The 16483-nt window shown below is 36.8% G+C and overlaps 1 protein-coding gene across 6 annotated transcripts in view; it reads right to left on the bottom strand.

The window, feature by feature from the left end:
* The window catches only part of ccser1 (coiled-coil serine-rich protein 1), a 78887-nt gene that overhangs the window by 45031 nt on the left and 17373 nt on the right, over positions 1 to 16483 (bottom strand). For all 6 annotated transcript variants that reach the window (XR_014028974.1, XM_081349512.1, XM_081349515.1 and 3 more), the window contains exon 6: positions 6052 to 6193. Coding sequence is in view for 5 of the 6 variants with exons in the window: in XM_081349512.1 (XP_081205638.1) it covers positions 6052 to 6193 (142 nt within the window). In the remaining variant the exon portion in view is untranslated. The remainder of the gene's footprint in view (positions 1 to 6051; positions 6194 to 16483) is intronic.

Raw genomic sequence — 16483 nt, 5'->3', positions numbered from 1 at the left:
AATTTAAAATTAGAATATTCTAACTGATGTCTTTTCAGTTAAAAAGAAACACAACAACGATTCTTTAAATCAGGCGCAGACAGAGATTATGTTCTACACCACTCAGATATATTGGGAATAATACGCGCGCGCTGGTATTCAGTGATATGTTTCGTTTTGAATTTGAGGTGGTAGAACGGATTAGTCGTGTGTTAACTTACCGAACTGTTACACCACACAGTCTACGTCGGACGGCTTTAATTCGAACCAAGTCCAAATAGTGGATGTTGCACCGATCTTTTACACCAGCTTTAACTTTCAGCCGTGTTTACTTAAGATGACGACGAATATGATGCGTTGCAGCCGGGTGTACCTCGCGGCCGCGGGTAGATTGCGTCATCATAGCTTGTGTAGCTTGAGCCAGCTCCCAACCCAACTTGGAGAATAGATTAACGGCGATATTTTTTTTATCACGCGATAAGAGTCTCGCAACGGCCCACCACTAATATATATATATATATATATATATTAATATTAGACTTTTTCATTCAAGTCAATCAATTTAAATGATAGTGAGTAAAAAAAAATAATACAAGCCAATAAAATAAAATAACCACACTTTTATTGAAAGTAATACTAATTGGACAGAAAATGTATTAATACAGTGAGGAAAATAAGTATTTGAACACCCTGCTATTTTGCAAGTTCTCCCACTTGGAAATCATGCAGGGGTCTGAAATTGTCATCGACAATTTTTTTTTTTGATTATGTCTCTCACAGTGGACATGCACCTATGTCCACTGTGAGACCTGTTAGTCTGCCTTTAAAATGTCCACCTCCACTCCATTTATTATCCTAAATTAGATGCACCTGTCCACCCCATACAATCAGTAAGAATCCAACTACTAACATGGCCAAGACCAAAGAGCTGTCCAAAGACACTAGAGACAAAATTGTACACCTCCACAAGGCTGGAAAGGGCTACGGGGAAATTGCCAAGCAGCTTGGTGAAAAAAGGTCCACTGTTGGAGCAATCATTAGAAAATGGAAGAAGCTAAACATGACTGTCAATCTCCCTCGGACTGGGGCTCCATGCAAGATCTCACCTCGTGGGGTCTCAATGATCCTAAGAAAGGTGAGAAATCAGCCCAGAACTACACGGGAGGAGCTGGTCAATGACCTGAAAAGAGCTGGGACCACCGTTTCCAAGGTTACTGTTGGTAATACACTAAGACGTCATGGTTTGAAATCATGCATGGCACGGAAGGTTCCCATGCTTAAACCAGCACATGTCAAGGCCCGTCTTAAGTTTGCCAATGACCATTTGGATGATCCAGAGGAGTCATGGGAGAAAGTCATGTGGTCAGATGAGCCCAAAATAGAACTTTTTGGTCATAATTCCACTAAACGTGTTCGAAGGAAGAAGAATGATGAGTACCATCCCAAGAACACCATCCCTACTGTGAATACTTATTTTCCTCACTGTATATTAACATAATATAAATTGATATTAAATATCAATATAATTATTCTTTATTCAGTTCTACACAACAGAACCAGATTTAACAGATTTATTTTGTTGACCAATTGTCCAAATAATGTATAGTCCAACAAAGCTATTATCATCAGAGCATTTGAGCAGATAGCAGAGAGTGGAGGATCAGTGAACAAGAGGGTAGCGTCATTTTACCAGCTGGCAAACAGTGGCGGCATATATTTTGTGGCCATTTTTCCTCTTTCGGACAAAACTAATTTTCGGCGGCCGAAATCTTGGTGTATCCCTATGGGTTAGTTTTTAAAAATAAAAAAAATAACACTGCACTGCTAAAGGGGATGAACATTGGCCAAATCAAAACCAAAAACACAAAAAAGTTCTCTGTAATATGCATCTCCGTAGCAATATTTGTGGGTTGGATTGGAGAGGGACCATGACATGCAGCTACTCCACTGACAAAAAAAAAAAAAAAAAAAAAAAAAAGGGAACGAGGAGACTATAATAAAGTAGTTTGACCGGGTCTATAAATTTCAAACAAGGTACAATAGCACAACCATTACAATGTCATTTTGGTAAATGTTTCACAGCAAACATGAATGAATTTTAAGCAGCATTTCAGACTCCATAATTACTAAAGGATTCAAGACTGATCCGGCATGTTCTGCTTTTGATTAATGCGTTTTCTACGCCTGCATTTTAAGTGCAAGGAGAGGACAAGAAAACTAATGAAAACTGCAAACAAATGTAGGTAATTCAAGAAGGTATAAAAGCAAAAGCAAGACAAACGTTTCACTAAAGCAGATTCTTCCCAGTGCATTCAAACAAAAACTACTAAATGACAGAACACCACAAGTAGAGCCAAATTTGTTTTCTGAAAAAATGCAAAACCGTAATTTAAGAATTTAACCTGTTCAATATTAAAATCTCTGCTCTGAATATAAGGTAATTATCAAAATGGTTATGTATGCAGATGGCCACATCTGAACTGTTTTTGCTGGCGGGAAATGCAATAGTTATGTAAATGAACCAGGCAGGACACACCAACATTTTTTTTTTTAAAACAGCACAACAACAAAAAGCCAGTTTAATTCACGAGGATGTATTGCCAGGTTCTGAATGCCAATAGGCAATACAGTACATAAATGTTCAAAGGTATAAGAGCAATTTGATTCAAGCCTTGGTAACATTCATGTGTCTGAGGTTAGACAGTCTCAACTCAAGTTCTGAAACCAGTCTAGAGCTTTTCTACTATAGGAACTAAGTGTGAGCAGACAATCTATGGTAATTTGACATTTACTATTTTACATTTGACTGAATCAAAAACTCTGAACATTTTGAACTCAGTCCTTACTGCACTGCCCTGAATTAGTCAGAAACGAGGTATCAAAATACCAAAAGACACACAAAGAAAGAAAGAACAGGCTATGCTTAATCTGTGGTCAAGCTAATAAAACCAAATGTACAAGTCGTTGTGATTCTTATTACACTGTAGTTTACAAAAGCTGAAGGAAGATGGCTAATTTGCATGTTAATGAGAAGAGTCAGTAAAGAAGCCAAAGAACTTCCTCTTCAATATTCATGTTCCTCTGTTGTGCACTGCTCTCTGGACCTTCACAAAGTAATTGTTATTTTGAGGGAATGTAAAACAGGGTTCATGCAGCTACGAGTTGGATGAAGGTGGAATAGAAATGCGGGTGTTCTGGTCAATAAATTAAGTTGGGTGAGCAATATACTACAATTAACAGTAAGGGATTACACAAGAGCTTTTTTTTAATTGTAATTACTTAAAGAGCATTTATTACATTTTAATATTACTACCACAACAGAACTAAAACACTTCATCACTGTTCTGAAAGAGTAGGGGCACCGTTTTAAAGTTCTGTACTATTTTGTCTAACTTTTGGCCCTCTAGGGGTTAAAAACAAAACTGCACATGCATTTTGCAGAAGAACATTGTTTTGGTTGTGCTTTGTCTTTGCATGAATGTGCAAATAAATATGATCCTTCACAATACATCAGTGGTTCTCAATGGCGATCCTTGGATTAATTATATAGGCTACACCTGCATACTAAACGGAAGTATGGCAATGTTTATTGTATTTATTTACAGAAGTATATTATATCATACCTCAAACTTCTCTAATAAACACTACTGGAGTCTGTGTGTGATGCAGGGCTCGCAAAATCGCCTGCCCGACATCCCGGGGCTATTGTGTTTTCCAGTCGGGCTACCAAAATGCATAACCGGCCTGCCCGACGGGTTATCTGAAGTAGTGCTTGCTTCAGTCTTGTTATAATCAGCGCGTTCTTCATCTTCAATCCGCAGCGGCGCGCACGTCAGAAACAGAGAGGACAGGGTGTGTGTGTGTTCATCTGAGTCTCATTGGTCTGTCACTCATTGGTCTGTGGTGCTCGGCTTTATGTTCACAAGAAGCTGCAGAGCGCGAATTTGAGCAGAGCGACTCGACGCTTCAGTTTACGGTCAAGTGCGAGATAAGATGTAGCCTAAGTAGCTAAACTAAACATTTCATATTTGACAGCTTTTTTAGGTCATAAATGTGAAACGAATGACAAAAAAAAAAAAAAAAAAAATCAGGCAAATTAATATACTTTTGTCGAATTTCGCCATTTTGAACTGAAAATAGGCCTATGTAATGTGACTAATAACTAGTTTACTGTCATTGTGAGGGGACATTAGCATTAACAAAGCCGTTTTCATCATAGGCACAAGATTAATAATGAATGTGTACATGTTGAGAATTAATATACAATTTGTAGCCTTCAGTAAATTAAAAAAGTTCAGCTTTAGGTGGGGAAGAGACAGGGCAAGATGAGGAGACTGAGAGAAAAAGAAAGAGTGATGGATAAGAAGTGAGAGCAGTTATCATCTACTGCCTGCTGACATGGTTTTAAAGCTATTTCTTATCCCCGAACCCACCTAACTAGCCTACCTCACATTCGGGACCTCAGTGATGAAAAAACCCTGCCATCTGCATGTTAATGAAACAAGTTAATAGTGAGTATTAGACCCTAAACTAAAGAGTTACCTTTTCTTTTCTTTTTTCTTTTTTTTTTTATCATACTCTCACTGGGGGCTGAGCCACAGACACAGACTGATTCATGTTCCATACTGGTCACACAAATTTCAGTTCAGTTAGAATCAGATATTTGTTGATATTTGTGTTTTGAAAAAGTTTTTGATTCATTGCTTTGACTCCTAACCAATATTCTACATTAAAAATTGTAGTCTTTTTAATATGGGCTAGTAAAATTCATTTCGGGCTACCAAAATCTGAAGAGTGCCTGCCCGAAGGGCTACCAGCGATTTTGAAATTTTGCGAGCCCTGTGATGACATTGCAGGCAGTGGCGTAGTGCAAATTCACTAATTAATGTTCCAAGTTAACAAGTAGCAGGGAGTAGTGAACACTGCGTAGGGACCCTGGCTGCGTCCAAAAGCTGAAAAATGCTGCCTTCAGAGGATGCATTCCAAGGTAGGAAGGCATAAAGCCATGTCCAAATCTAATGTTAGCTTCACTTCCTGTCTCCTGAGATACCTTCATCTGATCGATTTTTTTAGGGCAGCATAGATGTATATGATTTGATTTGATATCTATATGATGCCTTTGATATCCCACAATCATGTGCATTCCATTCAGTGACAGCTGAGCTAAAAAATAAAGATCGCAACTGAAAGTTGCTGTTGGTGGTCAGTTTCAGTGTAAATGTATGTTTTTGACCATTTCCACTTTTGATGTTATTTCTAGAGAGAAATTATAAGATATTGTAGTATAATTATAAGTAATTGTAGAAATTAAATATTTGCTTAGTTATTACCAAAGACTGTTGTATTTTGTTGTAAATCATTAAACCGTTATGCTGTCTCAGAAGCCTGTCTGAAATCAGTTTCGTCAGGTACCTTCGTGCGCAAATGTGGCCTGCAAAGTCATTGCCTGATAATGCCTGGTACACATTGCATGATTTTAGGCTGTCCCATATGAAAGATTTCCAATCATGCTCAAGATTACATTTAAAAGCTTCACATTAGTGTTTTATTTTATAGAAAAAAAGAAAAAAAAGAAGTAATCTAAATTTAAAAAAGGGGAAATTTCCATGTACAATTAAACACAATATACCGATACCGATGAAAAATATAAATATCAATAACATATAGACATGTAACCAATATGGCACCAAAAAAAATCTAAAAAAATATTTAATTTTCAAAAATATAAAAAGTGCACCCAAAATGTATATAGGACAAAAATATATCTAAATAAACCTGTACAGAAATACTTACTGCAATGTTTTACTGGCTGAACAAATCGACACTGGCACATTTGTCTAGCCCTCACAGCCTTGTTTTCATTTGAGTCACAACAAGTATGGCGTCTACTCTACTCTAAGGTCTACTTACTGACTGAATGTGGCTCTTTTGAGTGTGATATCCTCCTGGTGTTGGCCCTGAATGATGAGGCATGAAACTGGCAGGGCACGGAGAGCTATTCTACCTGTTCTAATGTACCCGTGATGAAGGCCATAGCAGCTTCATGAATCAACTGTCAGTGTGGAACATTACCTCCTGCAGGGTCCTGCGTAACCGCAGCAGAAGAGTCTTTACCGCGGTGCAGTCCTGCTGCATCAGCCTGAACGGCAACGCTTCCAACCCGGCCAAAGTTTCATCATCACGAGACAGACAGAGAGACATCGGCCGCTGCTCCCTGGAAGGATCATAAGAAAACAATTTCTGTGAGCAAGAATCAGTCTGAGTTTTGGGGTAATGGTACAAGAAAATCAACAGAAAAAATGGATTTCCAACATTTATTGGCAAATTAATGTGCATAAAATGCAATACATCAGCATTTAATGCAATAAAAATATCAATTATAAACGTGACAAACAAAGTATCAAATGTAAAAAACTTTGTTTTAGTCTATTGACTGCATCCAGATTTCTGGACAAATGACCCGATCAATCATTTATGTAGACAATGGGATCAAATTAAACTTGATTAGGAGTGCTTTTTGAAAAGACAGAGGCAAAGGTTCAGAGTGGAGAAAAGACCCTCGAGAGATAATGGAGCGGATAGTCATACCCTCTTCATCAAGTCCAAGTGGATACTAATCTATATATAAACTCAGACAATTAGACTGTTAAGAGGTTTCAAAATATTATTTTTTCCAACCTACTAAGATCTTTACTGAACTAGTGTTGTCACGATACCGGAATTTCCAAATTCGATATAACTTGAAAATATTGATATTTGATACAAATTTCGATACCACAGGGGAAACTGACATATATACCACCATACAGATTATTTGTCATCTCATTTTTTTTAATAATTTGGGTGATTTTGTTGTAATAGTTTGCACAGGGAGGCTTTATTTAAATCTTCCTTTTTTTTTCTTTTTTTTTTTAAAGGCAAGTAACCAACTGGCAATAAAAATAAGAACAAAAACAAAGATAGCACAAATAAATCAAATAGAATAAAAAACAAATGAAATAAACATGGCTAAGTTTTTCAGGTGGGTTTTTACAGTATATTCGGGTAAAAGAATAATACAGAAATGAAAGTAATGAAATGTAACATAACACTAGATCGTTTTCATTATAAAAATTAAGTACAGATAAATGCTTACAATTAAAATGATTCAGTCAAGAGCAGCAAGTGATTTTCTCTTTGTCTTTTGTTCTTTGATTAACATGACGGACAGCAGCAGGAATATTAGGCTGCTATCACTTTAAAGGCTTATGAGCGGATACAATATACTGTTACACAACATGCGTTTTCTCTAAACTATTTACGTTCCAAAACTGACTGTATTTATCTGAATACTTCGGCAGGACAGACATTGAAATAATTTTGTATGCATTTAACTGTTTAAGGACGATAAGCCATGTCTTTTCCAAGGATGATGTACACAAAATCAAAAGACTTCCCACCCATGGATTATGCAATATCTTTTTTCAAGACAAAATATCTTTCATTCTATTTTCATTTTTGAAAGAATAAAAGCCCACAATTTATCAATACCATATATATATATATATATATATATATTAGGGCTGACTTCTAATAGTCGAGGATTCGACGATTCGATTCGGAGAGGTCTGATTCGACTATGAACCTCATAGTCGAATACATGGGCGTCAGTTTGGTTTGAAATGTGCTGGGGACAGAGACGCATTCGCATTTTCAGAAGGGCTGGGTACCATTTTTATTTTATTTTTTCAGGTCATGTTTTGAAAGACGATGTCCTGTAGCTTACAAATGTAAATAAATAATTTATTCAAAAATCTGCTTCACATTTTCAGCAGGGCTGCGGAGCGGCTGTGAGTTGACTCCACACGGTTCTCATGTGCGTTAAAAAGCTTTACGTGGTTTAATGTACCTAAACAATGATCACCCAATTCCCCTCTCATGTTGCTCCACATAACCACTTAAAATGATAAAAAAAAAAATCGAACCCAGAGTCCAATTATTATGGAAGTTATCTGATATTAAGCGTTTCTGCTTCACATTTTCAGCAGGGCTGCGGAGCGGCTGTGAGTTGACTCCACACGGTTCTCATGTGCGTTAAAAAGCTTTACGTTGTTTAATGTACCTAAACAACGATTACCAAATTTCCCTCTCATATTGCTCCTCATAACCACTGAAAATGGTCAAAAAAAATCGAACCCAGAGTCCAATTATTATGGACGTTATCTGATATTAAGCGTTTCTGCTTCACATTTTCAGCAGGGCAGCGGAGCGGCTGTGAGTTGACTCCACGCGGTTCTCATGGGCGTGAAAAAGCTTTATGTGGTTTAATGTACCTAAACAACCATCACCAAATTTCTCTCTCATATTGCTCCTCATGTTTATGAAATGTTATGATATATGTGTGATATATATGTGTTTTTTAGCTCTTTTGTTTGAAATGGAAAAAATCTAGCTGCTATCTAAAAAAAAAAAAGAAAAAAAAAAAGGTTCGACTATCAGTCGACTACGGCAAAATCTAACGAATCAGATTCGACAATGAAAATCCTTAGTCGAAAACAGCACTAATATATATATATATATATATATATATATATATATATATATATATATATATATATATATATATATATATATATATATATATATATATATATATATATATATATATATATATATATAAGAAATCTTCAAAGGAAGCTCACAGTATTTGGACCAATACAATTCAGATCTCTTATTGAGAGTTCAACACAAAACACTCTTGGAGACCTCTTGTTAATTACGACACTTTGATTCAGCTCCAGACTTGTCTTTATACATTTCTGGGCTTAGGATCGAAATTATTTCAAGTGCGTCAGACATAATTAAGTATTTATGCTTTTTAAAAGTACAGCAATAACAGAAGATCAAAAGGAACCTCAGAGTTTTCAATTAGAATTAAGCATCGCTTCCCTGGAACCCCTCCAACAGGAGAGTCGCAGAGTCCGTAAACACAGTGAGTCTTCCAGACAAACAACTGACACTTTTGTTGTCGTTTTTCATAACCACGCTGTTTATTTCAGGGCCTTTGTGGTGAGTGTCCTTGGAGCTGCAAGTAGAAAGTGAAATTTCACTTTGCTACTCCATGGCAGGTTACAAGCTTTCCATCTCACGCTTGTCAATTAATATCACCTTTTAAAACATCCTCCCAGAAAAATGGGAATGTTTTCTTTTTCCTCAATCCATAGCATCGACTGGTAAAAACATACCATCCATGCTGAAGTACACATTCAATTGTTTCTGCTTAAGTGAATTTACGAAAGATTTCAAAAATGGCTTGTGTTGCTAAATGCCTCAGAAAGCAGACAGAATCCTGACTTATTCATGATCCTCACACGGAGACATGGCATAGGAGAGGATGTGCTCATTCAACACAATAAAATATTAGAGCATGTATAACTCAGTGTCTGCACAGAAAGCCAGCAGCAAAAGCAAGCTTCATTCTTTGTTTTTGCCTGTGAGAACTGACTACGCCACCTAACAGATTCCTCTAATTTTGTCTTTTAATTTTGACGAATTTGTCAAAGCATGGTATGGAAAATCGATCACTGCACACACGAATTACAAAAGCAGAAGTATGAAAACACACTTTATTTCTTTTAAAAAAAGGAAATCGGAGTGAGCACTGCAGGAGTGATTGTATATTGTGCCTTAACAACTCTAGATTTCCTTTAGCTTGGACGCCTGAGACATTCAACACCATTCTGAAATGTTTTCCAAAAAAATAAATAAAAAAGACTCAATTTTGCCACTTTCAAGCAATTTGCAGCCACTTTACAAACACAGACCTGGTGTTAAATGCTGCCTCTTATAAGCAGAACTGTCAATGTTATTGTTTTGTCTGCAAGGGGATGTTATTTACTTGACAGAAGCTATGTATCAGATAATTATATAGATTCAATCATTAATCATTAATGTCAGGGCCTCTATGATTCAGTTTAACAGCCATTGTGTTTGGCTACAATAACTAGAGTAATCTAAAGATGTGAGGTGAAGGTCACACTGTGACAACACTTAGCCGATGAACATGCTAACAGAAATTGAGCCTTGTGATTGATTTGAAGCAGTTATATGCAAGCAGTTTGTCATTCAAATAGACTCGAATTGATTTCAATAGTTTGGCGTTAACATGTAGCCAAAGTACAAACACAATAGTCAAGTACACATAAAATTACATAGCATACACACATGTAAGGTAAAACAGTCCAGTTTTAACTACATTGAAATGTTTGTTATGCATGTATAGATTTGATTACAAGTGCACTGCTGTTCAAAATTTGAGGGTCAGTAAGATTTTTTTTGGAAAGAAATTGATACTTTTATTCAGCAAGGATGCATTATATTGATCAAGAGTAAATATATTTATAATGTAAAAAAAAAAAAAAGCCGTTCCTTTGAACTTTCTATTCATAAAAGAATCCTGAAAAATGTATCATCTTTTTCACAGCTATTTCTAGTCATACAAGTTCAGCCCAATTTAGACATACCTGTATGTTTATTTTAGTTCAAATTATATTACAATACATATTCAAAATTAGGAATAAAATTAGAAATACAATTCTTTTGAGCTTTAGTCAGTAATTCCAATCCTACAGCCACCCTATTGAGTGTTGCCACATCTATGAAAATATAATTAGCTCACATATAATAAGGCAGGAGTACATCTACCATATTTAGTGTTATGATTACTTCCAATCATCTATTTACAAGTTTGTTAATTTATAATAATGAAAATTGCTGCCTACATAGGTAGCTCACTAAGTTTTGGAACAAAGCCTAAATATAACACTTTGTCCCAAGATGTACATAAAAGCTGCTGACCTCAGGGTGTTTTCATTATACTTTCATTATGCTGAACATTTACACTCAGAGTAACACCTACATATTCCACTCGAATCATTAAGTCACCTGCATCGCCTCACTACATAATATCCATTATCACCTCATTTCTGGCCATGATCTGATTATGCCACTGAATCACTGTCACCTAGTTTGTTCTTTTATGCATATGACCTCTGCTTAGCAGGATGACAACCTCCCTGCATGAGCTCTCATTTAGAGGCTGTATGTTATTTAAAGTTGTTGAGAGGCAGAGCACTGGAGTCCTTTACTGGCATCTGTCAGATGTAAAAGACTCCCTCAGGTGAGTCGATGTTCTGTATTACATCTATTAGCACCGTTTTCTCATTAGTCCATTAGCATCCTCATTAGCATTAGGCAAGACTGGCCCTTTGTTCTTTTAATCACATATTAACTTCGCACTAGAGGAGCAGAATCCCGCCCATGTTCAGAGTTGCATACACGTGTTGGAAATTTAACGAGTGATATTAATGCTTGGCTCTAGGAGCAGTGTTCCGATCAGAGAAATGCTCACTGCTCTTGTTAAAGAGTTAGTTATCAGACAGAGCCAAAAAATGTTGCCTTTTTTCTGTTGTGGAAACAAGATACAGAGAGTGACTGCTGTATAAATTGAGTCTACAAGATGCATTCATGTTTGATTGAGAGCATGAATGAGAGAGAAACACAGAGTGAAAAGTGGTATTAAATGAATTTGCATGATCCTTTCTGCATGCCAGCCAAAGATAAATTTTCACACTAGGGAATCACACACATACCGATTTTGGCGGTATGACCATAATCGTACATCACAGTACGAGTCATTTTATATCATGGTAACAGTATAGTTACAATATCATTTTGATCAACTTAAAGCAACTTAAAAGTACTCACTCACTGACCACAATGTGCAAACAACTTTTAAAAGATTATTCATAACAAATAAAGCAAACAAGCAAGCATCATTAGCCTAGAAATCTAGACGCACCCTAGCGGCAGCAAAATGTATTTTGCAGCCAGGGTAGTCTAGCAACTCTCCATTGACTTTCGTGCTGGAAAAACCTAAATTGGGTCAGGCCAATCACGTCCTGTATAGAGTAGGCGGGGCGGGCTTAACATAATGACGATAGAGTTGCAACGGTTACCTGCTAACTGTTACTTGAAAACAAAGAATGACGGCTGCTGCTTCTGGAGAACAGTCTTTTGAATCGGCTTTGGCCGCGACTCTGGAGGACTTGGAGTTAAGTTTTTCTTTGAGAAAAGAGCAAAGAACGGCACTTAAGTCATTCTTAAAAAAGGAAGATGTGTTCGTAGTTTTGCCGGCCAGATTCAAAAGTTGAATCTATCAACTAACATTAGCTCCGCTGTTGGGAAAACGCTCTGGTTGGTTAAAGCGCTGTCCTATTGCGTGCAGAGGGAATTTGAAAGACAGCCGTTTATCCCGCCCCTCGGATTGAGTCGTGTCTATGGTGAGTTGCCAGACCAAACATCTTGATGCCGCTGGCCATTTTGTTTATCTAAGCAAAATGATTTGACTAACACAACAGACTGCAACAAATTGCTCAAGTCCTATGAATGCAAGGATTTCTGGCAGCATTAGTAAAAGTCAACCGTTTTCACACTGCCATCAACCATCTCCCTTAAACTCATTTTTGCACTTTGACTCATTTTCATTACGACGACTAGCTTCGGGCCAGGATCAGCAACCTCAGCAATGACATGATCTTGGTTTGTTGATTCTGAACTTTTCAACCCCAAACAAGTCAAAAGCTTAAATGTGTTGATTCTGCTCATTACGTGACGTCCCTTGTGGCTTAATTGTGGTTTATTTATTTCTAGCAGGGAATTAAGCTATGATGTCAGAGAGGATGCGGTAGTGGTTGTGGGCGGTTTTTTCGACATTAAAGCAATGTTTCTGGTTGATCAAATATGTATGCGTTTGAAGGGGTAATGTGTCACAAGTGTTACACATACAGGGTTCATTTAAAAATTTAACTTTAAATCTTTGTTTCTCCTCTTAAAAATATATTAATAGCTCAAAGCTTTCTCCTTTAGGTAATGACTTTTAATTTCCTATTAGAGAGTAACTTGGTGTAGAGGACAATTATAGACAACACGTCAAAGACTTGTTTATTCACCATTTATGATAATTTATTCACCATTTATGTCTAAGAACCACTTGTGTTTCAACATTGCATGGCTTGTGGATGCACATCAGTCGAGGCGGCGGTCGGCCTCACAAAGACTGTGTCCAATCAGTGATGTCACAAGCTTCCTTGCTACATGTGACAATGGATTCTGCCGCTGTGACTCAGCCAGATCCCCTGGAGACTTTTCCCGAGCCAGATCTCACACACACATGCTGACTGCGGAGAAATGGACATGACACCACAACCAAGGAGAATAAATCATACCCCCAACTCCGAGCTTCAGAAAAAAAAAAATCCCCACGTCTGACTGGTTCACAGTAATTAGTAATGCTCAAACGAAAAGTCTCTCGCACCTTTTGTCACACCTGAGTTTTCTTGAACGTCCCCTCTCGCTCTTTATTCGAATCACCTTGACAGACTTGGGTAAGGAGACTAGGGAAAGTAGCACAAGGCCAGACATGCTGCCTTCTGTTGTGGAAGACCACAGCTTGCGGAGAGCTGAAGATTCTGCCCCCTGCTGAAGCAAACCTGCTCCTGAAGGACACAAGGAAGAGAGAGGGAGCGAGAGCCCAGCTGGTCCTGAGTTTTGAATCTCCGTGTTTGTGCGTTCTCTCTCTGGGCTAAAGGTGCACTCAGCACAATTACAATTTAAATTACAATTTAATCAAATTATTTAAATTGAACCATTTAAATAAATGCATTATGGTGACAAATCATTATAGAAAATTATATTATTAGCAGTAGTATGTTTATTTAGAGCTGTTCAATTTAGTCCTAAACCTGGTAAAGAATTTGCATGTTCTCTAATTCATGAGTTCTGAGTTAAGAAATATGGTTTAAATTCATGAGTAAAATAAAATCTGTGATTTAAAAATGACTTAAACTTAAATGAAGAGACGTTCACATTTAGATCCACAACATGAACTACACATTGTCACACCTCAAATGGATTTTTTTTGTGTGTGTGTGTGTGTGCTTGAAAAAAATTATAATAATTGCAAACAACTGCAATGATTGTTTAGTTCACTAAGCACTTATTAATCAAAAACTGCTATTCTAACCTATTATTACAAACTTATTCTGTTATATGCTGTTGAGGACAAATTAGCATTCTATTTGGCCTACAAATCAACATCATGGCAGTACAGCTCTATAGCAATCATGCCTGCTCATGGCGGCCACCAAGAAGGGTCACTTTGTAGGTTAGAAGAGATTTTCTAGGTCTGACTGAGTCTTCTAGAGTCTTCCAGTCATATTTTTCAAAAAAAGTTTTTAATTTCTTTACGTGTCAAACTTTTAATGAGGAAGAAATTACTGAGCGGACCTTTAAAAAAAAGACGACCAAAATATGATTTAGAGAAAGTGTAAAAGGAAGCTAAATAGGTCTCATGAACAATTAGATTTCTTCATTCCTCAGATGACCTTGCTGATAGTTTGACTAAATCAGATCGAACTGCAATAAAGACTTGGTCATTTTGTTCCACACAAAATGGAAGAAAAATAAATTGAGTTTGATTTGGGTTTCCTTTATTTTAAACTGTGACTCTCTCTGTATGAAAGCTATCTAAGAGAAAACTCATCATAAACCTTTGCACCAGTCTATGGCAGAACTAAGATGAACTGAGCTCTTCCTTCAGCTCTTTCTATAGCTTCATTTTTCTGCCTCTCTTCACAGAGCAAAACACTTCCTTCTGCCTCTCTTCAGAGCTGTAAAATGGGCTAGCGCCGCGTCGCTGAGCGAGAAAAACATAACACGAGCTGCCGTGCATCAGTCTAGCTGACGGTTGATGCGTTTTCCACACCAACAGCCCAGATTTCGCCTTGGGATAATATATCTTGTCACTTAGTCAGGGTGTAGGATTATAGCCCATCAAACAGTGCATCCTCACAGCAGAAAACAGGCCTCCCAGCCACTGTCCATTAAAGACATCTATACTAGCTGACACCTCCCCAGCATAATGACACTATACTGCAGTCCACTGCATCTTTCAAGAACCCTGAATGATGAATTTGACAAATATGAGAAAAAGCCATCTACTTTACTTCTTTTGAGTTTCATTATTTTCGAGGCTGGGTGAATTATTAGATGCTAAGATCAAGAGAGAGAAAACAAAAAAGGATTGTTCACCCAAAAATGAAAGTTTTGTGATTATTTACCTACACTCAAGTTGTTCCAAAGAAGTATGCTGCTTTTATGGAATACATTATTTTTCCATACAACAATAGTTCATGGTGATTATGGCTGGCAGAGCTCCACTAAATAAAAGAAAAAACCATGACTGGTGCTCTATACTCTTCAGAAGCCATATCATAGCTTTGTGCAAGGAACTGATTGAATTTTAACTCATTATTCACACATTCAGATGTGTGTCATAGCCAAATATGAAATCCAAATACACTACCATTTAAAAGTGTAGGATCTTTTTTGTTTTGTTTTTGAAAGCCTCTGCATTTATTTATTCTAATATGCTGATTTGGTGCTCAGGAAACATTTCTTATTATTATCTTATTATGAATGTTGAAAACAGCTGTGCCGCATAATATTTTTGTGGAAACCGTGTGGTGAATTTTTTTCAAGATTCTTTGATGAGAGAACATTAAAAGCAATGCATTTATTTGAAATAGAGACATTCATAAATTTTGAAAAAGAATAATCTCTTTTGATCAATAGAAAACATCCTTTCTTAAAATAGTGAGTACAAAGTTGTGGGGAAGTTTTCCAGTACATAACTTTGTGAGAGAAAAACTCAAATTTAGGTTATCATACAGCTTCAGAAAACTCAAAATAGCATGTAAAGTCATATGGACTACTTTTATCATTGTGGTTTTTTTTTTTTTGTCTTTTTCTGAACACTATGAACTGTTGTTTATGGGGGGGGGGGGGACTTTAACAACAGGGTTATACATTTAAAACGGCATGAGGGTAAGTAAATATATACTTTTTTTATTTTAATTTGCTGTTAATTATTATTATTATTAAATGCTGTCAATATACCATGTTAAGTCACAAATAAGAACTAATGAAATTAGTTAGCACAGCATACAAAAACAGCCTGGCTGACGATGAAAAAGAAAAACAAGGTCGGACAATCATAGCACAAATTGTGAGATCTTTAACAAGATGCAAACAGAACAGTCCTGAGGTGCCATAAATTCGGAAGAAAATACAGAACTTCCTCAGATGCAACATTAACCAAAATAAAACTGGTTTGCAGGGCTACTCAGTAAGAAATCTCATTCTAAACTGTGTCAAAGATATCAAGACAAGGTCATTCAATCACCACCTGCTGACAAGGCGAAAATATGTTTTCTAGAAGCAGCATGCCTTTTATGAGGCATACGGTCGCTCAAATACACTATAAAATGTCATATAAAAGTGTAGGTCTGGAAAAGTACTTTTCATAAGCTTTCAGCAATATAGGGTAATATTTGGCACTGCAGTGTTGCATTTAAAAACGAAATCTACTTAGAAAACAAATACAGAACTTATTACAAGTAGTTGA

Source organism: Scardinius erythrophthalmus (assembly GCF_964197995.2).
Source record: "Scardinius erythrophthalmus genome assembly, chromosome: 20".
Lineage (NCBI taxonomy): Eukaryota > Metazoa > Chordata > Actinopteri > Cypriniformes > Leuciscidae > Scardinius > Scardinius erythrophthalmus.
Note: the sequence above shows the minus strand (reverse complement) of the source record. Positions and strands in the feature narration are given on the sequence as shown.